The following is a 22,828-nucleotide window of genomic DNA, read 5'->3' on the forward strand; positions in this document are numbered from 1 at the left end:
TGAATGCATTTAATTTGTGAGCAATAATGCACATTTGTCCAAGGTCATGTTCCGTATTAATAACCGTGTACTAATTGATTAACTTTACTAGTTAGTATTTGCTTTTCCTCCCTTTTTTTTTTTTTTTTGAACAAATGGAAATAAGCCCTCATCGGCTAAAAATTGGGATTAAGAGATCAATTCCAAAATCCAAATATATTAGATGGGATTTCACAAAAATTTGGAAGTAACGTCACAAGAGTACAATTATAGTTATAAAATTGGGGGGGGGGGGGGCTGGAAAACTGTTTAATGTTTCACAGGAAAAACTGGATTTCTGAGAAAGGTAAGAAAGTCCACAGAAAAAGTTTGGTGAAAGTTCCTGATTCGGACTCGAACTGTCAACTTTTCTGACTTGCTCCTTTCCAGTGCTCGGAATGAAGCGCATTTTTTTTTTTTTCTGACCCACCGTACATGACACATTCCACAAAGGTTCAAATATGTTGCAGCTGCTTAAAACGTTTGACGTCCCAGAGTCCCGATGTCACGCGATAAAACAAAGGAGCTGATTGGCCGACGAGAAGACCCCACCTCCAGTCCCGGATGTCCATCACAGGTCTTATTTTATTTTATTTTTTTCGGGACCTAAATGTGAAATGGGGGACACAGTGGAAAAGCGTTGGGTCGGCATGTCTGCTTCACAATTGTGGGGGTTCAAATCCGGAGTCTGGGCCCCCCCCCCCCCCATCCCTTGCGTGGCTTTTCCCCAGGTACTCCGCCTTCCCCCTCGCATCCCAAATGTCATTGAAATTTCCCTTGCAGATGAAATTCTTAGTCATTTTCAATTTCATCAGATTTCACTTCCAAACTAATAAATTTAAATAACTAAAACTAAAAAGATTTTGTTCAGATTCCATTTTTAAATGCAATGTTTCAAGTGAAACTGTAGAAATTCAAATGATGCTTCTTCAATTCAGTTTCTGAATGCAATCATTTAAGTGTTCAAATTAAAAATGCAAGTATAAAACGTTTCAAGTTCAGTTCCTGCTGCTCCATATTTCGGCCCATAAATGTGCAAATCAGTTTCTGACTACGCAAATGCAAAACGAGGACGCTATCTGGTGTGCGCGCTCGGTACTGCATCACCCCAAAATATTTTTTGCATAGTTTTCAACTATGTAAATAAATACTGTACAGTATTTCTTCCATACTTCAAAGTGTCACCGGTTAAAAGATTTTAATAACGTTTAAATATATGAATATTAAGAATTGCTCTGAGTTGCCGTTTTTGAATGTTAAATTTTATTTTTAAAAGTATTTATTGACTTAGTCATCATTAAAATGTTTATACATGCACATTTTTTTCCCTTGTAGCGTCATTTTCTATTATAGTTGTAATGATATAACTATTATCATTATTATTCCAGTGGGGGGGGGGACATTAACTAGTTTGAAAATAAGTATTTTGAATTTTGATTGCAGAATATATATTTTGTTGGTATAATGTCATTATCTACCCTTAAAAATGTATCGATTGGATTGGATTTTTCTTCTCATAAATGGATGTTATATGATCCACATACACATCATGTTCAAGCAGATTAACTGATTACAGTCACTATACTGTATGTAATATCTCTATAAAAATATAATGTAGAGTATATTGCCTGGATTTTTGTCCTGGTAATTTGGCTCCTCCCACATTTCGAAATGACGCACGTCGGGCTCATTAAACATTGCCCATAAGTGGAAATGGTTGCTTGTTTGTATGTGACCGACTGGCATTTTTTTTTTTTTTTTTTCTTCAGACTAATGTCCTCTTGAATTCATAACAGAATAATTCTGCATCAATCATTCACTTAAAACCAAGAAAAGTGGCGTTCATGTCTACGAGCCCGTCGGTACGTAACCTCTCACCTTTGGCTTTTGGTGGTGCCGGTCCGGCTGGACAACGACGTTCTTGCACACAGAGTTTGACGGCGCCACCTGCAGCTTGGGGGTGGGCGTGCTGGTCCCCGGTAGTCATACAATGACGCTCAACGACGCATTCATTTATTCGTTCGTTCAGACCGAAGACTCGCCTCAGCTGAAGCATGCGGCACTCGGCCTCGTCCTAATTTGACACAAAACCAACAAGATCTTCCCCGACGCTCACTTGGGCCGTAATGTAAACGTAAATGTTCATCATTGGGCAATGGGGAAGTGCACGGCCAATGGCCGCTCATATTAGCTACACGAGTCCTCCAATAGGCAAAAGGTCGCTTCCTTTTTTCACACAGCTCGCCGTCCTCCCCTGGAGGTCACAATTTCCTTGCTTCTGGTCAGACACAAAAAAGAAAGAAAATAAGCTGCGTCCCCGTTCACTTCTTGCAGATTCAGTTTATTTTTAATAAATCCGTGCACTGCGGTCTCGAGTACTCTTAACTTTGTTGGCTATTTCATTTAAACGTGGCGGCAATGAGTTTCTGAGTTGTCTCAACTTGTCCAATTTGTAACACACAAGCCACAGTCAGAGTTTAATGAAATAAATTCACAAATTCCAACCTATGTACCAGACACAAATAACTAAAGAGGTAAAAAGAATAAACGCTTTATTTTTAAAGATGAACACATTGTGATTATCGAGATCAGTGATTCGCAAACAGTGTGCCGCAAGCGCTCATCGGGTGTACTGTGGGAAGTTATACAATTTGATGTAATTGCTAAAAATAGAACCAAAAAAACATTTACTTCCAAGAAAGAATGAAGACTTTATTTATCTATTGATGCCAGTGAGGCACAATGACAAACAGAACCCAAAAAAATCCTCTTCTGTTAAAGACGGCGGGAAGTACATGCAGTAATCGATCGATCCATTTATAGGTGACATTTACTTTTATTGGTGTGCTGTGGGATTTTTCAATTGTAAAATATGTGCTTTGGATCGATAAAGGATGGAAATCGCTGCTCTAAATGATCGTGTTGTACCACTGCGTACGTTCCGCGTATCTACCAACAGGGGGCACCGTGGCGCCGGTTTTGCATTCTCTCTGGCTTCCTTTTTGTTCCTCGCTTGACCTCCGTGTGGCGCTGTCGCCCCAACGCTCCCGAAAAGGAAAAGTACAACGACGACTAAAAACAGGCGAAGAGGACTCGGCTCCACTCGGCTCCATTCGGCTCGGCTCGGCTCCAAGCTGCTAATCGTCGGCGTCGGTCGGATCTCCTCCCTCCCCCCCCCCCCCCCCCCCCCCCCAGAGGCGATCACGGTCCCGGTTCGGGAGGAAAAAAACAACACTGCCGGACCGCGTTTTTAAAAGCCGCGAGACCATCACTTCTCCGACGTAAGAACAGCTCAGCCGAACGAGCCGCCAAGAAAAAGAAGAAGAAGAAGAAGAAGACGACGACCACCCCGAACAAGTTGTTGCTTTTTCCTCCCCCCCCCCCCCCCCCCCCCCACCACCACCACGCGAGGGCGGCCAGACGGCGGCGTCCGGCCCGAGGAGAGGCTCCGACGTCGGGGACTCCGGTCGGTCCGAGCAACGCTCATCGTCTGCGGTGAGTGGAAAGCCCAAACAGTCCCGACACCGTGCGGAAAAATTCGCTTCTTCTACCATTTCCGAATCAGAACCAGCTTTAATGGCCCAACTTAGTCGTCGTTTCGTCGAACGGAAGGTTTTAATTTGCACTTCTGCAGAATGCAATCAGTTGTTCGTCTTTTGCCAACATTTATTAAACCCAGGTACATATTTAAAATGAGTTAAAGTGGAAGAGCACATTTTGCTCGTCAGAAAAGGTCGCCGCCATAGATTTTGCCGAAAAGCATTTGGACGGACGGACGGACGGACGGACGGACGCACTTTGACAGCAAATACTTTGACTAATCGACAATTGCCACTACTGTGGTGTACAACCTGTTGATAAATAATCAAATATCGCCCGAAACCACAAACCTTTCTTGTGGAAAAAAAAATAAAATAATAAAAATGGAAATATGATACATTTTATTGCTGCAAATGATCACGAGTGACTTTTGAAGTAAGGTGTGATTTCCCCCCACTCAACAGTTTTGCCAAATGTGGCCTTTTCTCAAGTACAAGCACTGCAGGTGGCCTCATTTAAAAAGTACACTCAAGGCAGTTTTTCAAAATTGTTGAAGTCGAGACGACTTCTCAAATGGTCAACTTCCGATTGCGTTGTGACTTTCTGTCAGTTTTGGCCAAATTGTCGGGATGTTTTTGCATCATTTCCGAACTCAGCGTCGCACGGTTGGCATCGTAATCACTGGTCCTTTTTTTGTTTCTATAAATATGACGTCACAGTGGATGTTTTTACCCCCCCCCCCAAAAAAAAAAAAAGATGATTTGAACTGATGTCGGCCGCCGCAGTGAGCGACAAAGACGTCGACGACTGCTTGCGGCTGCTCCGACGGTACTTTCCTTGGGAAAGTTGCCGCTTGCTTGCCTCACGTTTGGCCCGCCGCCACAAATTGCAGCTTCATCGCCGCCCGTGTGGCCAACAAAAGTGTTGTCATGCGTGTTTCCCCTAAAGTGTCTGCACACAGCTGACGTGACGACTCCTCCGCCTGCCTGGAACTTCCAGAACGTGCGATGCGTGTGTAAAATCAAGAGTCCGAGTACGAGTAGCGGTATGGATATAGTTGTAATTTAAATAAATCAATGGTGGCCCCACGAGGAGCAATTGGATCATTTCCCGGCACGCTTGACGACGTCTCGCTCGGCAGCGCGCGTGTCGTCTCGTTTGACTTTTGTGGCCAAACGTTGAGCAGGAGCCTCCTCAGTCCCTGGAGCGCGATGCAAACTGTTGAAGGCATCCAAACAGCGCCAAGGTTACAAAATCTTCAATCTACCTGACCAGAGTAAGCGAGTGTTTGTATTCCGTGGCTTGCCACCGCTGCACAGTACACGGGTTGAGGCCGGATCCTGTGCCCAACAGCTGGTCGATGATTTGACGAAAGTCAGCTCATCGTTCGCGCGACAAAAAACAATGAGTGACATCACGGAGTCACGATGAAGTGACACGCAATGTTCGGTCGGATACAGACGCAGTTGAGCCATTTTTCAGATTCAAGACACCCCAAAACTCCAGATGACAACACCCGCACGCGTAACAATCATCCATGAACCATAGCACGTCTCCTCGCCCAAACCAGTACCAAGACCAACAGTACGAATTTAAAACACGATGACGCGGACCCGTCTTCAATATTTCGAGTTTTACCAGTTGGCCGGTATCGGTCTTCGCCTCCGGATTCGTCATCAAATTGCATTTTGCTAGCGAGGCTGCTGCACTAGCTCACGTAAAATTCTGCGGGAAAAACTGCGTCATAATTTCGCCGGAGCATCATTTTTTTTTTTTTTTTCGTTGACTTTGAAAGCTACCGTATTTTGCGGACGGCCGCGTCTACTGGATAATAAGCCGTGCGTACGCCGTGCAGCGTTTCATATTTTGTTATTCCATACGTGAGCTGCGCCCGAGCGTACGCCGCAGATCTATACCGTACTTACTGCTACGTTGCGATAGATGTTCACACAGAAAGACTTTTGAAACGTTACTATGGGCTGTTCCCAAGCAGCTCAAACAGAGCAGGAAAGTCTTTGTTTTTAGTCATCCTCCTCCCGTTCGCTGAAACCACCAAAGTCGTCGTCTTCAGTCTCAGATTTGTAGATGATCAGAAAGTCGGCCTTGCTCTCTCGGTGTCATTCTCATCTCCAGTTACCGCTGAACTTGCGCAGGAGTCCAACAATTTGAATCCGTTGGTGATCGTAAATTCTTTCACGCATTTCAAAGCCACTGTAAGACCTCAGACAAAGGAAGACCTTCACAGGCGGCCAATTTCTGGGAAAGCTTTTAAATTCATGAAATTCAAAAGAAATCACTTCAAAACGAGCGCAGTCTTCTTCCGCACACGCTGGAGGTAGCTTTGTCTTCTTCTACGCGCAATCGAGGTGGATCCTTCCTCTCCGACGCACCCCGGAAGTAAAGCCTTCTTCCTCTCCAACAACGGAAGCATCTCCGCGTGCCCAAACGCGAGCGCGTAGTAGGGAGCGGCCATCTTTGAACCGTTCAAACTTCAAACTAGTTTTTGTGTAAAGTCGAGTGCAACTCTATTGGAATTTGGGTTCAAGATCAAATGAAACCTTGACCGGACATTAACGTCATCAAATAATGTCAAAATGCTTCTTAGGTGTCGCCCCCCCCAAAGTGATTGAAATCATGGCAATCTTTAGCTTGTGCAGCAGGTGCTTTCCAAACGAGAAAGTCCCTTTCTGCTCAGGCAACAGGTGCGTAGATGGGGGGGGGGGGGGCTGCCTCAACGCGAGTCATTTCCCGGGTGTGGGGGGGGGGGTTGGGGGGGGGGCATCGCTGGCCGGGTAACCTGATCCGCCTCATCGGCAGCTGCGGTCGCGGAGCAGATCCGACGAGGCTCCCCTTTGCCGTCTTTTCCCCGCAATTGTTCACGCAAAAAGTTGCGGACCGCCGTCGAGTTTGCAGAATATTACGACGGTAACCCCCCCCACTGAAAATTGAAAGTTCCTCCTCCAACTTGAGCCACCAGCTGAAGCCGCAAGGTGCGTTTTCCCCCCGGCCGTGGCAGCTGTCTGAAGCTCTCCGGGGACCAGCGCCACCGCTCGGGTCTATAGATAGCCGGCGATGCAAACTTTTGCCCTCTGCTTACCCAGGCGGGATTAAGCCGACGGCTCCAGCGACGAGCGGCACGCGGCCCCGCCTGAGGAGTTTTTCCGCTTCCACTCCCCGATTCTGGGTTTGGATTTGGGCGTGTCTGGACGGGGCCCCCGCGGGACCCGCGCTCGTCCCGGCTGTCCCGAACGGTACCGCCTCCCGCCCGATAACAGCCGGCCGGGCGGGATAGGCTCCGAGCACACCCGTGACCCTTGTGTGGATAAGGGGCTCTGATAACAGATTTTTTGAACTCTGAGGATTAGCACAGTAATTGTTGCCACTTTTACTTTTGCCACCTCTCTGGCGTGCGACTTTTTGCGTTCCTGCGTTCAGGAGGTCTCGTCCGAGTGCGACGGTCGAGTCCTTCTGGGTTGGGCGCACGATGGCGTCTCGATGCAAGGCCCTCGCCGTCATGGCGGCCCCCGCCCGCTCGTTTTGCCCAGAACGGGAACAAACTGCCACGCTGATCTCGCCCGCGAATGACGCGCCGGTCGGCCGTCACGCCGTCGAGTTTCCTCCCTCGCGGGCAACGTCGCGGCAGCTGCAGTGTGAGCGGCGCCGCGGACGTCAACTGGAGCTGTCCGGGATCAATATTCATCTCGTCAAAAATAATCCTACTCCTGCATCAGCGATGAGACGTGTGCAGATCCCCGCCGACGTGTTCCGTTAGCAAAGCGGTTTTGCTGTGACCAACCAACCAAGGAATGACGATGAAAAATCACTCAAAAAACTACAAAGACTGTCAAGAATGAATAATTTGCCTTTCCTTGATCCTTGATAAGATGGGCGATTTCAATTCTTTCTAATTGAATACCAAGATTCTGATTTGGGACTCCCCCCCCCCCATTGGAATTGTGGAATGTAATTAATTGAATTTGTGACTTTTTTTTTTGTTTTGTTTGTTTGTTTGTTTTGTTTATTCTTCTGGCCTTCCAGGCAGCTACTTTTTCTTTACGGTCACTTGGATGAGTGCTGTTCAGTTTGGGGCCCCCACCCCCACCCCCCCCACTCGTACTTCTGAAACAATGACTCCGGCCTCGCTTTCGGGGGCACAAATCCAAAGGTCCGAGTCGACGGGGGCCGGCGGGGAGATGGAAAATATGCAGGCAGCACCCCGCTCGTGCGTTTTAAAAATGGAAAGAAAAAAAAAAAAAACACGGTTACTGTGGTAACAAATCCCGAGTCCTCAGACACTTGGACCCCTCCGCGCCGTTTTGTCCCCCGTCGCCACCCCTGGCGTCTCTGAGCCGGCCTACTTAGCGGGGATCGGGCATCGTGCCCCGCGAGGCGTCCGTCAGTCATCGATGAGTTTCGACTGTCGGCTGTTCCGTTGAAAAGAAACAACCGCGTGACATTCCACATCCCTTGAGCCTCCTTTCTGTCGCCGGGGATCGGAGCGGCTTTCGCACTGCACCCGACCCCCGGGAAGGGGGACCCACGTTACCGACCCTGCGACTGGCCGCTCGCCTTCGGGGGGGCATGTCCAGGCTCGGGGAACTTCCATCTAAAACTTTGTCATCAGGGTCTTGAAGCTGTGCTAGAATCATTGGGACACATAACCCCCTCCCCCACGATAAGGATGGGGGGGGGGGGGGACTGTGGAATTGGACTAATACCGGTCTTTTGTCTTAACTCTGGACGTTAGAATTTTGCGCCAGTCTGCCGTCTCCACTTTGCTGCTGCGGTTTCTCGGTGCTGAACTGAAGTCCACTTTTTTGTCGACGTGGCGCTTCGGCGCCTGATCGCGATCTTACTTGACAGCTGTCTCGGCCGCCGGTGGCCCGTAAGCGCTCATCTGTCGGCATGCGGACGCAAACGCGTCACCCAAATAGGGCGCGCGCTCGATAGCTTCGTCGCTGGAGGCAGAACCGAGCAAGTAACCTTCAAGCAACAAAGCAACAAGTGAGTCGCTTTCGTTCTGTGCGTGTGCGGTGGCAGTTCTTCCCAGGTTACCATGGAAACAGAAGCTGCTGCCCGATCACTGGCGCTTTCCCGCGGCCAGTGCCGCAGTCTCCTCGAGTAGCGCTAATAAAGTCAGCGGTTCTCCCACGGCCGATTTCAATCCGGAATGTTTTGAGTCAGACAGCAAGAAATACGTCAGTGGGAAGTTTTCACGTCACCTTTTACTCAGCTGGCGTGCGAGTCCAGATCTGTCGCGGCGCTGAATTGAGGTTCTCTCCGCTGTCTGCTTTTCCTGCCAAGACGTGTCCACGTCCTCTTTCATATCCCTCCCGGTTTCAGATTTTGGTCTTTCAGCCGCGGCCCGAGGGAATCTCCCTCGGCGGCTCGTCGTGTTTTCTCAGCAGGAGGAACGCGGCGTCACGGTGGTGCCGGTCGGCCCCAGTCAAACGCGGCGCCGTTGAACGCCGTCTCTGGTCCCCGTTCAAGGCTCGCGTTGCGAAACGCGGCCAGATGATATTTAGTCTTCCTGAGCCAGCACAGTTGACATCGCGAGGACTGTCTTTGGAACAGTTTTACTCTTTCCCTGTTCAGAATCAGTCGAGCGCAATTTTTAGGTGGTGGTCGTGGTTGACTAAAACGTCCCCGAAAACGTAAGCAGTGATTCGGAGCAGGCAATGAGTGAATGCTTCATACCACAGCAACTTGGGGCTAAGGAACTATGTTAAATTTGAGGGAAAGAGCTTCATTTTGGCTAGCCACAGTTTTTGATCAAAAGTAGCGCTTAGCCGTCACTTTTCAGCATCTGTAGGCAACGGGAAAGCTTTTTGGCGCGTCTCTTCCTCGCTGATTTCAGAATCTCAACATACCGAACTGTACTCTAAACTTTGAGCACAAAGCGGTGAATTTTGGGCACCGTGCGAGCCCGACTCGCAACAGCAAAACTAAAAAAATGGCCACCTCACCATAAGCGGCACCATACAACGGATAGCCAGTGAGTCCAAACACAGCCGCGCGAGTGTCGAGGTGGACGGCCTTTGTTTTATCTTGTGTGACGCGCGTACTTTGTCTGTCGTCACGGCCCAGGCCCGCTTTTGGGGAGACCTCCGTTGGGAAGATGAAGCGCGTCAAGCGGCGCCTCTCCCAGGCGTTACGAGGGAGCCACACCATCGACGAGTCGCTCTCGGAGCTGGCCGAGCAGATGACGGTCGGGGAGAACGCGCTCAAGGACGGCGGTGAGTTTCCAAAATGGCCACCCGACGAGTGGAGTCGAGGTGGGGCGGGGCGGGGCCGAAGGCGTCCTCAGTTTGGAACGGAGTTCCTTCCAAATCCAAATTGGTGTGAGAGGAAAAAAATGGAGCAATCAAAGTACTGTAATGCACTCACATGGGGGCAGGGGGCGCCACAGCTGCGGATTCACTTCTCTCCCCAGCCACTCGGTCCGGTTCTTCCCGGGGGAAACCCCCGAGAAGTTTTCCCAGGCCAGCCGGCCGGGAGACTCACTTTCTCCGGTGCAGAAAACCCGGGCAGGGAGGCGTCCGGCGCTGAGCCACCTCCTCCGGGCTCTTCTCGCCGAGGACGAGGAGCAGCTCCCCGAGGTGGAGGCCCGACACCCAGAGCGGGGGGACCTCATCTTGGCGCTCGTCTCCGCCATCTTGGCCTTTCCCGGACAACGCGCTGGAGCGGAGATGGACCAGACGAGGAATTGAGTTTTTTTTTTTTTTTTTTTCCCTTTTTTTGGCTCAGCTCTTTTCTTACGTGGACTCTGTGCAGTGTTCTCAGATTTTGAGGTCCTGATTTTGCAGTCGTCGAAATAAATTTGCTGGAATCGGCAAAGGCTGCAGACGGTGGGACTTGGCCTTGTTGCCATGGCGCTTGAGGTTTGAAGGCATTTCCAAAGCAACCTTTAGTCATTCTTCTCTGCCCGCCCCCCTTTTTTTGTTGTTTTTGGATCTTTGAGCCGAAGGTGTCCCGGGCCTTTCCGTGGGTTTCTCGGCCCGCCGCATCCAATCTCTTCCCCCGTCTCAAATTGTGTCCTTTTTCAAATGCTTTTTGTGTGGCGACTCACGTCGTAGCGAGGAGACGGAATGGACTACAGCCAGGAGAGACGTGTTCCGAACCGGGTAGTTAAGGGAAAGCGCTCGGGCGCTGATGCGATTACGCAACAGTAATAACTCCAGACAGCAGATGCCGAGAGATGAGGCAGCGGTGGGCGGCGTTGGGACCGCAGCATTACGTCCAAGAACGCGCGAGTCAAAATCTCTGCCGGGCTGTTGTTGATTGCTGCTACCGTTCCGCCCGTATCTCGACATTGCACAAAATATCGGTCGAGCGACCGCTCGCATCGGGGACGGCTCGAGCCGAGTCGCTCGTTCCTCGGGGGTGAGTCAACGACGAGTCGCGCTTTTGCGGCGTCCGCCCACACGGTGATCTGAAGCAAAGAACGGCAGGCTGAAGCCTTCGGCCTTCGTGAAGTCTTGAAAGCCTTGAAAGATTCACGGAAGGGGAGGCCAAAGGCCTGATTCCATTCAAGATGGCACCAGTACGTTTGGTCCACAGCGGCGGCGTGAAACCGTCAGAGCGCTTCCGATGCTGCTCACGCTCGTCACGTTCCCCTCATCATCTCACAACCGTTACATTTTTGTCAATATTTTCATGGGACCGAAATCCAGTCCACTTTGAAGTCATTGATGAAATGGCTGCCAAGCTCATCTGATCCTGTCCTGCTTCTTCGACTTGACGTCTTGCTCGTTATCTTCGCTGCTGCTCATCAGACTGCTGCGGAAATGAAGAAAATTGTTGCGTAGTAGTCTTGGCAAACATTGCGTTGCTGAAATGCAGCTGAGGATGAGCGGTAAAACTATTGGACATGACTTGAGGACGAGGCAGTTTCCATTCACGACGCCCTTCAAATGCTTTTCGCTTTGCTCCGGCAGAACCCGTCGTGAAGAACGGCCGCCCTCCGTCGGTGCACAGCGTCCACTCCTTCCTGCAGCAGTACGCGGGCTCCTTTAAGAAGCCGCCGCTCCGACGGCCTCACAGCGTCGCCGGCGGAGGCCCCGGCTCGCTCGCGGCGATTCCTCGCCACGGCGGTCGCCTCGGTGAGTGTCGGACGTCTTTTGCGGAAGCGGATTTCGGAATATTTGTCGGGTTGTGTGTAGTCCATGAAATGTTCCGGACCTGCACCCGATATCGGGGAACATATTTATCTATATTTGTAGTTTTACCTCAAACACATTTTCAACTGTACACCTAAGCGCCCGTTTTCCCTTCATCACGGTCATCATTTTGAGGAAAACCAAAAGGAGCCTCGCAAACACATTTCCCCAAATAAGAGGCAAAGTGTGCTTGCTTCAAGTTGTTTTTATGCAAAAACTAGCTAGGGAACATTTTAGTATTTCTGTGTACTACAGAAAATTCTATTGAATACTTGAGTATTTGGTTAAGATCTAGATATTTTGCTTGGTTAAAGAGCAGATATGAATACAAAAGAGAGAGCAGGATATTTATTTCTTGAGACTGGCGGCAAACTGAATTTTCAGTGGGTCGATTTCAATCCCAAATTGTAAATTTTGAATTTTTTTCCTCCGAAACGTCGCAAGGCTTTAATTTAAAAAGGCACGCGACTTCGCTTCAGCATGTTTAGCATGTTAGCATGCAACATCATCCTTTGTTAAGTCCACAGCTGGCATTTATGCGCTTTGACCGGCTGACATCTTTGTAGTAGTGAAAGTTTTGGGGTTTGGTTAGGATGGACATTGTAACTTTTTTTTCTTGCAGTTGTCCCATGTTAACATTGGTTGCATTCCTTCCTTGTGTCCGTCCGTCCGTCCCTCCTCCCTCGCTGGTCTTCCCCCATTGCAGATATCGTCCACGAGAACCTGAAGATGGGGTCCGACGGGGAAAGCGACCGAGCGTCCGGTGCGTCCTCGGATGAGGTCCAGTCGCCCGCCGGCGTTTGCCTGAGGAGCAGAACCAACCGACGCATTTCGGCAGAGGTTGGGCAAATGCTTTTTTTTTTTTTTTTTTTTTTGGTTTTGTTTTTCCTCCTCCTCCTAAAAATGCATTTTCTGTAGTCAAAGCCCAAATGACCCCTCCCAATTCTGTGCACAAAAATGCATGAACTGTTAGAGTTCCAAGTGACGTTTCGCCATTTGCAAATTTTGCCGATGTGCATATTTTTTTTTTTTTTGAGGGGGGGGCGCTCATCCGGCACCGTGTGGGGAAACGCTCAGAAAAACGAACCAATTTGCTGTCTTTGTGCCGAGCCCAAAGCCACGTTGTAATAATTCAATCGTTATTACTCCAGCAGCGTCTTGCGGCCGAGGAAGCGTGTTGAAGTGAGGCGAGGGGCTTCATTTAGCCTACGAACAAAAAAAGTCATTTGCCACCATCCTGTGCCATCTGTTTTTTTCTACTTTGATTAAAAGAGTTTCCTTTTTGGTTTTGAATCTTTTGGAGGCTGGAATGAATTCATGGCATTTGTACTTCATGTGATTGGCGAAAGTGGATATCAGTTGCGTAGCGAGCCGGGTCACAGAATGAATTCAACGTGTGCGTGTTTGTTTGTTGTGACGCAACAAAATTTGCATTGACGCTCAGCGCCGTAACAAAAGTGGAGGCGCAGAATCGTCTCGGCGGCCTACACGAGGTTAACCGGAAACGTCCACCTGCCCTGATGCACGACATACTTTTGAAGTCTGTTTAGAAGGAATGGGGGGGGGGGGGGGTGGAAATCACACTCCTCCCGCGCCCACCTCATCCACCATCGTCCCCCCGCACACACGCCCACCCCGACACTCGTCGCTGGCAGATTGCGATTCTGCGGCTACATCGCCGGCTGCTGTTGGTGCAGTCAAACGGAGGCTTCAGAACGGCAAGCGCGTCTTTGCGTTCAGAGCAATCGCACGGAAACGCTTTCATTCAGGGGCCTTGGAAGTCTCGAAGGAGCAGCAACGCTTTGATGAAAATGTATCGATTGACGTGAGGCCCATTCGGTCGTCCATCTTCAAGGCTCCGAATTGGATTTCAATTTGTGCACGGACTGCACGCTCGTCACCGAAATGTCACCTTTTTTTGCTCATTGTTTTCATGAAGTCGATTTTCTGTGGTGAATGTACCGTGGACGACCCCCCCCACCCCCACCCCCACATAATCGCAAATCAGCGTCTGCAGATGTGGAACAATCCTGTTTATAGCGAAATAAGCGCACCCCCCAGTTCAAAACGTCCTGCGACTGTTTGACAACAAGCCCCCTGCTGGTCATCGGGGTGACAACCGCACGGTAGCGTTCGGAATGACATCACGTGGATTAGTGTAACGCGGTCCAGATGGGCCCGGTCGGAGCAGATCGGGAGGGCTTGGTTGGTGGGCCGGGTGCAAAGGTCAGGTGATGGACTTGACCGCGGTGGCTCGTCGTAGGCGGCACAATGACAATGTTATTTGCATATGTGGCTTTATGAGGCTTAAAAAAATCAAGTTGCAGATTGATTTTTAGAGCACACGCGTCAAAGTCCGAGTTTCAGGTCCAAAACTGGGTCGAAAGCAAATCATTTTTTTCAACTTTCGTGACTCTTGCTAAGAACTGGACCAAAATTTCAAATTTCATTTTTTTTTTGCATTATTAATTAACGCCAACCTTATTTGGCCGTGCCCCACCTCCCAAATCTCTTGAATCAATGCGGCGGATGTAGCATCAAATGAGGCAATTTCACGCAGCGCCAACCGCCACTCAAAACGATGACGACGACGATGCCATGAAATGTTTTGACAGCTTTTGAAAGGAGAAACCGTAGCAACCGTGTCGCCCGTCACAAAAATGACTTTACCGCCGTTTTACTGCGCAAGTTGACCCAGCGCATAAATCAGTGTACACAAATAGCACAAATCTGTTCAAGCCTCCTCAAAAAATGGAAAAAAATCCTTTTTTTTTTTTTTTTTTAATTTAATGTATAAAATCGTAGATAGCGTACAGTAATGTAATTGTATAGAATTGGAATTCTTTGACCTTTGACCTTTGCTACGTTTCGTCACCGTCGGGCACAGGCCGGGAAGTCGAATCAAAGCCGGATTAACGATGATTGAACGAAGAGAAGAAATTCATGTTGCTGCGTGCGTTTGCTGACTTTCTGTAATAAATAAGAAGAGAATGACGCTTTTTTTTTGTTCTGTGAGATTCCGGAAGGTTCCCACAACGTCCCCGTTTGTCGCTTTGACTTTCTCTCTGCGTCTTTTCTTTCACTATCGGTCCTGATTTCTGTGCTTTTTTTTTTGTTTGTTTTTCCTCTCCAACTTCGACGGGTACCGTCCCCGTGCAGGACCTGAACAAGCGTCTGTCGCTGCCCGCCGACATCCGGATACCCGACGGCTACTTGGAGAAGTTGCAGCTGAGCGGCCCGTCGTTCCACCAGCCGCTGAGTCGACGCTCCCGCAGGGCTTCGCTGGTGAGTGAGAAGGGCCCGCCGCAAACGGGGGGCAGGGGGGTACAAACCGTCGTCTTCCGCCTATATGAATGCTAAAGGTACAGAGGAAATGATCCTGACCCACCCACAATGGGCAAAATCTGCAACATTTCAAAAAAAAAAAAAAAAAAAATTATTTCACCCCTATCACACGCTTTAAAGCCAAGCATATTTATTTGTATATATTTGTTGATATTATACTATATTTCTAAATGTAACATCGCTACAATACCACTGTAGCTATCGTGGGAAACACCGTAGACGAGCTTGCGTGGATGTTATGGTCCAGTAATTGTTAACTTTCAAATGAAGAGCAGAAACATCACAAGGGAGCTTTTGTGGCTTTTGCTCTTCCTTATCGACGTTGCATCTTTCTTTCCACATCTCAAAGTCTCATCAAAAGAAATGAAACGCTTGAATATTTGCAATGCGGTCAAGATGGCAACAGTGAACCGAGCGCGACACTCTAAATTTGTTCCAGTGTGACTGGCATAAACGTCCCTTTCTCGCAAATCCAATTATGTGCACGCCGTTCGCAAAGAATAACATTTTCATTTGGGTTTTATATGAGCGCGTGTTGTTCTAAAAGCCATTTTGTCACAAGCGATGAGCTATGATGTATCTCTTGGGTGAAGGTTTCTGTCGAGTCGTCACGGAGATTCATCGCGGCGTCCGTTATCTCGTCGCTAACAAGCACGCCGCGCTGATTACGCCCACGTGTTCTTTTCTCTCGTGCAGTCAGAGATCGGATTCGGGAAACTGGAGACCTACATCAAACTGGACAAGCTGGGAGAGGTAAGACCCCGGAACACCACCACCCCACCCACGTTGGCGCTCGGAAGTCACAACTGCTGGTTTTTGGACTTTGTTGCATTTCTAAGAGTTGGATCTGTACTTTGACTCCTTTTTTTGAATGTACTCAGAGGTGGAACCAGAAGTTTACAGTACATGAAAATACATTTTCCCCCCATCAGTGTCTGAGATTAAAGATGACTAAATTAGGTCAAAGCTACAGTATTTCTATTTGCTGGATGCATCACAGGTGCTCATGACTTTAAGCTAGCATACATCAAGACTCGGATGCGTTTAAAAAATGTGGAACGTGAACGTCAAAAGCCGGACTCTGAATGTGTTTGAAGGCGCGCGTTAAACATGCGGCTTCTTTGTGCAACGTAACAGATGTCATAATAATCGAAATAAAAATCAAACAAGATGTCAGAAAGAGAAGCATGGACTTAATACGTAAGTGTCTTCCATCCTTGGGTGCAATTTCCAGGTGCACAGTGTAGTGGTATGTGTCTTTTTATGGACTGTAGTTTCTGGTTTCAACTGTTCAGTTCCGAAATCCACCAGTGGGTAACTCTCGCCGGCACGTTTTAATTTGACCTCCGCAACAGCAAAGGTCGCTTTCCGTCTTGCTTTTATTTTTTCCCCCTGTTCAGGGCACATACGCCACAGTCTATAAGGGGCGGAGCAAGCTGACTGATAACCTGGTGGCTCTGAAGGAGATCAGGTTGGAGCACGAGGAGGGGGCGCCGTGCACGGCAATCCGAGAAGGTACCGGTACCGGAAATCGAACGTTGTGCCAACATTGGATGAAGGCCTTAAATTCCTTCAAATACGTTTGCATCTCAGAGTGCATTTTTTTTTTTTATTATGAACAAAATCGTAGCACTTAATCACAACTTTGTTTTTGATAGAATCTAAACTTGGTATTAAAAAAAAAAAATGTGGGCGGGCGGGTCTCATTTCCTCCGAATGTCTTTGTCCGCTCACGTCGCTCACGAGTCCCAATTTATTGAGCAAAGTTGACTTTTTCTTCCGGAAGTTTCGCTCCTGAAGGACTTGAAGCACGCCAACATTGTGACGCTTCACGATATCGTGCACACGGAGAAGTCGCTCACACTGGTATTCGAGTACCTGGTGAGCACACTCGCTTCTTTCTAAAAGGGAGGGAGTAACTTGCACCTTGCAAGTATTCACGAACTTTCTCCCTCTCCGGTCCAGGACAAAGACCTCAAGCAGTACATGGACGACTGCGGGAACATCCTGAGCATGCACAACGTCAAGGTGAGCGAGCGAGCGCGCGAGGGAGGGAGGGAGGGAGACCCCCGCCGGCGCACGGCAGAGCGACCGGACCGGAAAGACGTTAACGGCGCGTATGACCCGCCAGCCCCCGGCGAGGTCGCTTCGTAAAAGAAACATCGGGGCAGCACGACGAAATGGCAGATTCAAAAATGAGCAAAATGCAGATTGATGCATGCTCTGATTGCGGCGCTGATGCGTTTTGGCTCAGATTGCGGTTTCAAGATTTAGCGGTCCCAAAACATTTCTCGGTGGCGTTTTCCAGCGCCGCCTCGTCCTTATTGGCAGAAACTTCTGCTTATTTGCATGCTTGTTTCGTCTTCCTGTCCGTTTTGAAGGCTGGTCAATTTGGAGCTTTTCCCTTTTCGTCATCTACGTTAGCATGAGGCTAACTCACGATGACGTGATTTGGTGGAACATTTTGGTAAATATCGTCACTTATGTTGAGCGGGTGCGGCGTGTAAATGTATTTCCCAAACTAAACGGGCTCCGCATTGTTCAGATTTTTGGGGAAAAAAAAAAAAATGGGTTTTAATTTTCCTTTGCCCTTGCAGCTTTTTCTCTTCCAAATCCTGCGAGGGTTGGCGTACTGTCACCGGCGTAAAGTTCTCCACCGAGACTTGAAGCCCCAAAACCTGCTGATCAACGAGCGCGGAGAGCTGAAACTGGCCGACTTCGGTAAACAAAGCCGCTCGTGGCGAGAGAGGGGGGGAAAAAAAGTGCGTCATCGCCGTCCGAACGGGTCCGCGCAGGTCTCGCCAGGGCCAAGTCGGTGCCGACCAAAACGTACTCCAACGAGGTGGTGACCCTGTGGTACCGCCCCCCCGACGTGCTGCTGGGCTCCTCCGAGTACTCCACGCAGATCGACATGTGGTGAGTGGGCCGCCCCGCGACCGGCTGCTCAGAAAACGCGCACAGCGTTTGCAACGCGCTCGCTGCGGGTGTTCGGGTTATTACGCTAGCGTTTGATTTATTTATGTTATGTCGCGCGGCCTGACGTAGATGATCCATCGTCTTCCCCTGTCGTCAACTCTCGGCAGTCGCTCCTCATCCTCCTCGGTTGGCCCGACTTGAGGGGAAAGTATTGCGTGTTTGGACAAAAAACTGAAGTAAACATCCATCCGTTTTCTTAGCCGCTTATCCTCACGAGGATCGCTGGAGCCGATCCCAGCCGGCAACGGGCACCCTGAACTGGTCGCCAGCCAATCGCAGGGCACACGGAGACAGACAGCAGTCGCGCTCACAATCGCACCTACGGGCAATTGAGAGTCTCCAATTAAGGGATGTGGGAGGAAAGCGGGCGGGAAAGCCACGCAGGGACGGGGGACGGGGACGACATGCCAACTCCACGCAGGCGGGCGGGAGCGCCTGGGATTTGAACCCCGGGCCCTTCGAGCCGCCCCGAAGTAAACCGAACGCTGAATTCAACACGTCACTTTACATTTCATGTTCTTTTCCAACCGAGAGCTCATGTTGGATTTTGACTCTTTTTACGCTCTCCAAAATGAAATTTGCCCAGGAAAACAAATGAAAGGAAAAGACCTCGTTTGTGTTCTTTTCGATTTGTTTTTTTTTTTATGCGCTGGCACAAAACAAGTCAGTTAGCATCCGTCATTCTGGTTGGCATCATCGATCAAATAATTGTCTTCAGGCCACGGATGGGGAACGTCTGGCTTCTCCAAATCAGTTTCTGTCGTCCCTCCCCCAAGATCGCAATCAGAGCGACTTTGCCTCTGTCGCCATCTTTTGGGTGGTGTCGTCATCTGCAGGCGTTGATGACAAAAAGCGTGAGATGCCAAAAATGGGTGACTTATCTCCCCCCGCCTGCTTCAGGGGCGTGGGCTGCATCTTCTACGAGATGGCCGCGGGCAGGCCCTTGTTTCCCGGCTCCACCGTTGAGGATGAGCTGCACCTCATTTTCAGGCTGCTCGGTGAGTGTTTGCTGCCCCCTCGTGGGCACGTTGGCCACGGGCGCATTCATTCTATTTCCTTTGCGAGTTCTGATTTCCGAATACAAATTTATTGAATCTCGGTTATTTTGCAAAGGTTTTTGTACTCTGTTTCCCACAACTTATTACATAAGATAAAAATGTATTGTAAAAATAAAGATTTGATTTGAATTACCTGAATATGAAAATGTATCAATTGTTTTTGATAGTATTCTTATTTGCAAAAACATTAAACGTAGTAAATGGGGGGAGGGGGGGGGAGTACATGTGACTTGAGGGCTGTGAAGATTTTTCTTGTCATGGTGGCCGCCGTCTTTACGGCGTTGGCGACTTTAACGGGGCGACCGAGTTGCAGATCGGCCACCGTTTTTATTTTATTGCTTTGCAGTTAATTGTATCCGATCGAGTTTTACAATTAATATAATAATACGCGTGAGGGACTGCAAATTCCACAGTCTCGTCATTAACAAAATCATTAGATGCATTTAGAAATATTTCATTGTGATTAAACATTTCTGTAAAATTGTTCTTTATATTTGCTAAAAAGTCATTGTGCAATAATTTTATGAAATAAAATAAAGAAATAAGTACAGAAGTATGTAAAATGTCAGTTTATTCTAATCAATATAAATTTGTTGTATTTGTGCATAGTTTATAAATCTTCTACGGAGCAGTCGTTTGATGAGATGAATGAAAAGGAAAGAATATCGTCAAAACAAAAGGCCAGCCCGTGTTTTGTGCGCCCCCTGCAGGCACCCCCACGGACGACAGCTGGCCCGGAATTTCTTCTGTGGAGGACTTCAAGTCCCACAAATTCCCAAAGTACAAGACCCAGCTGCTCATTAACCACGCCCCCAGGTATGTGCAGAATTTTTTTTTTTTTTAATATTATTTTGGGCAAGTGGGGGGGGGGGTAAAATATAGCTTCTAAATTGTGAGTAGAATTTAGTCAGCCGTGGTCAGGCTCGATTAACGTGGGGGGGGGGGGTCAAGTCAAGAGGACGGTCTCTTTCCAAGAGATCTTTTTTTTTTTTTTTTTTTTTTTGATTCGTGCCGGTAGACTTTGCCGCTCGCTGTGCATTTTTGAGCGCTGCCTTTTCTCGTTTGGGGGAGGAGGAGACGAGCAGCAGCCACTTGAACCTTGTTCTGGATCTCCGGTTCCTCCAGGTCCGCTTTGAGGCGGAATTCAGGCCGAGTGGGCCGCAATGTCCGTTTCTCATTTTTCTCCCGTCCCAAAGTCGAAGACAGCTGGAAGGGGGCACTTCCTCCGTTTCCCCCCCCAAAGCAATTTTTATTTTTTTGGGCCCTGGACGTTGGCCGTCCGGCACCAGGAGAGGCGGAAGAGCGGCCTGTCAAGGTGAAGGCCGAGCAGTGTGAGCGCGCGCATGTCACTTCCTGTTAGGAAATCCTGTGGAATGTTTTTCTTCTTCTGGCTTCAGCGCCACCTTACGACTCACCTCGCCTTTCCTGACCCATTTCCGTCCCGTCCCCCCCCAATCCCGCTTCCGCAGATTGGACACGGACGGCGTCGACCTGCTGACGTCGTTCCTCCGAGTGAGCGTCGCCGCGAGCTTCCGGGAAAACGCGGCAACGAGGCCGCGATTGACGCCGCTTTTGCTTGTTCTCGCGGGTCGCAGTACGAGTCGAAAAAGAGGATCTCCGCAGACGAAGCCGCGAGGCAGCCGTACTTCGGGAGTTTGGGGCCTCGGCTTCGCGCGCTGCCGGAGAGTGAGTCAGAAAATGGCCGGCAGGTTCGCGAGGTGAAACGCGCGCTGACCCGCCGCGTCTCCTCCCGCAGACGTCTCCATCTTCACCTTGAAGGAGGTCCGGCTGCAGAGGGACCCCGGCTGCCGGAGCTCCTCCTTCCCCGAGTCAGGTGAAGTCCTCATACCAACGCCCGCGATTTCCCCGTCAAGTTGCAGAAGGGGCGCCGCGCGCGGCTGCACGTGTTACGCCCGTCGGAAAAGGGGCCACCGCGTGCGCCCCGCCGACAAAGTCCAAAGCTGAACCCGAAAGCAGTTCCGCTCAAGCTCAGAAGAGTTGAACATTTTTCATTGCTTTTGAATTAGTTTTTAGAGTGGGTTTGTTTTATTTTTTTTTGTATCTTTGAATTAGTTTACTTTTAATCTCATTTATTGTTGTTGTTGTTTTTTTAATTATTGGAGGCAGTTTCGTTTTTGTTTTTTTTATTCTTAGATTTTTTTTGTCCGTCAGTAACCAAAAATCCAGCGGTAAACATAACCAGTGGCCAAATGGTTCCGGGCAGTTTTTTTGCGGTTAGCTTAGCTAAGTTAGCGAAGCCTTTTTTTTTTTTTTTTTTTAATCCTCTTTCTCTGCAGCCCAAAATTACAAGGATTGATTTGCTTTCTTTGTCGGCAGCTAACGGGAAGAGCAGAAGACAAAGCTTGCTGTTTTAGGCTTTGGACTGTCCTTGTTTCGGGTCATTCAGGGAGAATTTCTTGAGCGCGACGGTCTCCTTGCTGGATGCCGGTGAAGCATCATCATCATCATCATCGTCGTCGTCTTCAGCAGCAGGCCTTCAAAACCACTACACCCCCCCCGCCCCCGACTTATCCAAGGTTTGGTCTCAACGTGGCCCAACAGATGTTTCTATTCTATATTTATTAAGACGACAAAGTGCTGCTAAAAATCCGACTACTGTTAAGAATTCTGTCACTTTAAGAAGAACACGCAGTGTGTATAAATTTTTAATCTTTTGAAGTGGTAACATTTTGTTGTGATTTTCCTCATTTGTCATACATCCGGGATGAGAATTTTCCACGTTTTTTTCATCTGAAGTGGTCATTTTTGTGAAAGGTGTAAATCGGTTGGGAAAATTTGGGGGTTCCGGCTTGACGCGGGGGCGAGGCTGTGACGGAGCGTCTCTCGGCAACGCTCGTCGTCAAATTAGTCACAGCCGTGAGAGCGGAAAACGCCATTAAATTTGGTGTTTATAATAACGGCAACATTCCGATTTCCGGCAGCATTTTTCACTCTGATTTTAACTTTTCATAGAGAAGCATTCTGTTTACCACGGGATCGTTATAGTTATTATACAGACATACGCACGCATATGTTATGGAGCGGTCTGCACGTTTGCCAGCACGGCGAAAGTCTTGCAGCGAAAAGATGAAGATCGCGCCAGGGAAATTGATAAAAACTGTTTCAGATGGGCACATCGGAGCCAAAACGCTTGTCAGCGTCTAACTGAACGAATACAAAAAGTGGACGTTCCCGGCTGTGCACTCGCGTTGCGATATGATGGATTATGGAAGCCGAGGAGCAAAAAAAAAAATCCAGGAGCATATCCAAACCAGGAAACACAAAGGTAAGTTGGACCTCAATTTCTCAATTATGACAGAATTGACAACTGTTAATACGATTAGTAGCACTGGCCTTGTAGATCACGCATTTTATTGCTCGCTTTTATATTTCATGATCACTCATATTTATATATATATATATATATATATATACACACACGCATTACTTGTGTACTTATTTCTGAAGTATAACTTGTAAGTGCAGGAGCCTATTTGATGTAAATTTCACTCGGTCGGCATTTTTTATGTCTGAAGTTTGGCAAAATTATTTTGGTTGTTTGGACTGATATTTTAAGTTTTCAAAATATTATGATTGGCCTGTATTCACACTGTTAGAAGCAACCAGAGGTCACCGTTTAACGGTGTGTTTTATAAAAAAAAAAAATTGTGCCCAAAGATGATGGATGATAATCTTTTGTAAAAAAAAAAAAAAAAAAGATGGTAATGCTGC

The 22,828-nt window shown here is 48.6% G+C and overlaps 1 protein-coding gene across 6 annotated transcripts; it reads left to right on the plus strand.

Annotated features, from left to right (window-relative positions):
• The first annotated feature begins 3,207 nt into the window (after positions 1 to 3,207).
• LOC133512751 (cyclin-dependent kinase 17-like) lies at positions 3,208 to 21,771 on the plus strand. 6 transcript variants are annotated; one of them, XM_061842696.1, is made up of 18 exons: positions 3,380 to 3,513; positions 9,646 to 9,794; positions 11,496 to 11,660; positions 12,424 to 12,557; positions 14,877 to 15,002; positions 15,759 to 15,815; positions 16,463 to 16,577; positions 16,849 to 16,943; positions 17,028 to 17,090; positions 17,660 to 17,783; positions 17,858 to 17,978; positions 18,939 to 19,036; positions 19,807 to 19,912; positions 20,222 to 20,411; positions 20,494 to 20,608; positions 20,692 to 20,782; positions 20,853 to 20,930; positions 21,434 to 21,771. In XM_061842696.1, exons 2-18 carry the CDS (start codon positions 9,677 to 9,679, stop codon positions 21,435 to 21,437), a joined length of 1,800 nt encoding a protein of 599 aa, XP_061698680.1. In that variant the 5' UTR covers positions 3,380 to 3,513; positions 9,646 to 9,676; the 3' UTR covers positions 21,438 to 21,771. The 6 variants fall into 6 exon arrangements, with proteins under 6 accessions (XP_061698684.1, XP_061698680.1, XP_061698681.1 ...); XM_061842697.1 differs by having other exon boundaries at positions 20,566 to 20,608; XM_061842700.1 differs by lacking the exon at positions 20,222 to 20,411 and having other exon boundaries at positions 3,208 to 3,513; positions 20,566 to 20,608.
• Positions 21,772 to 22,828: the final 1,057 nt, after the last annotated feature.

Source organism: Syngnathoides biaculeatus, chromosome 14 (genome assembly GCF_019802595.1).
Source record: "Syngnathoides biaculeatus isolate LvHL_M chromosome 14, ASM1980259v1, whole genome shotgun sequence".
In the NCBI taxonomy this organism is placed as follows: Eukaryota; Metazoa; Chordata; class Actinopteri; order Syngnathiformes; family Syngnathidae; genus Syngnathoides; species Syngnathoides biaculeatus.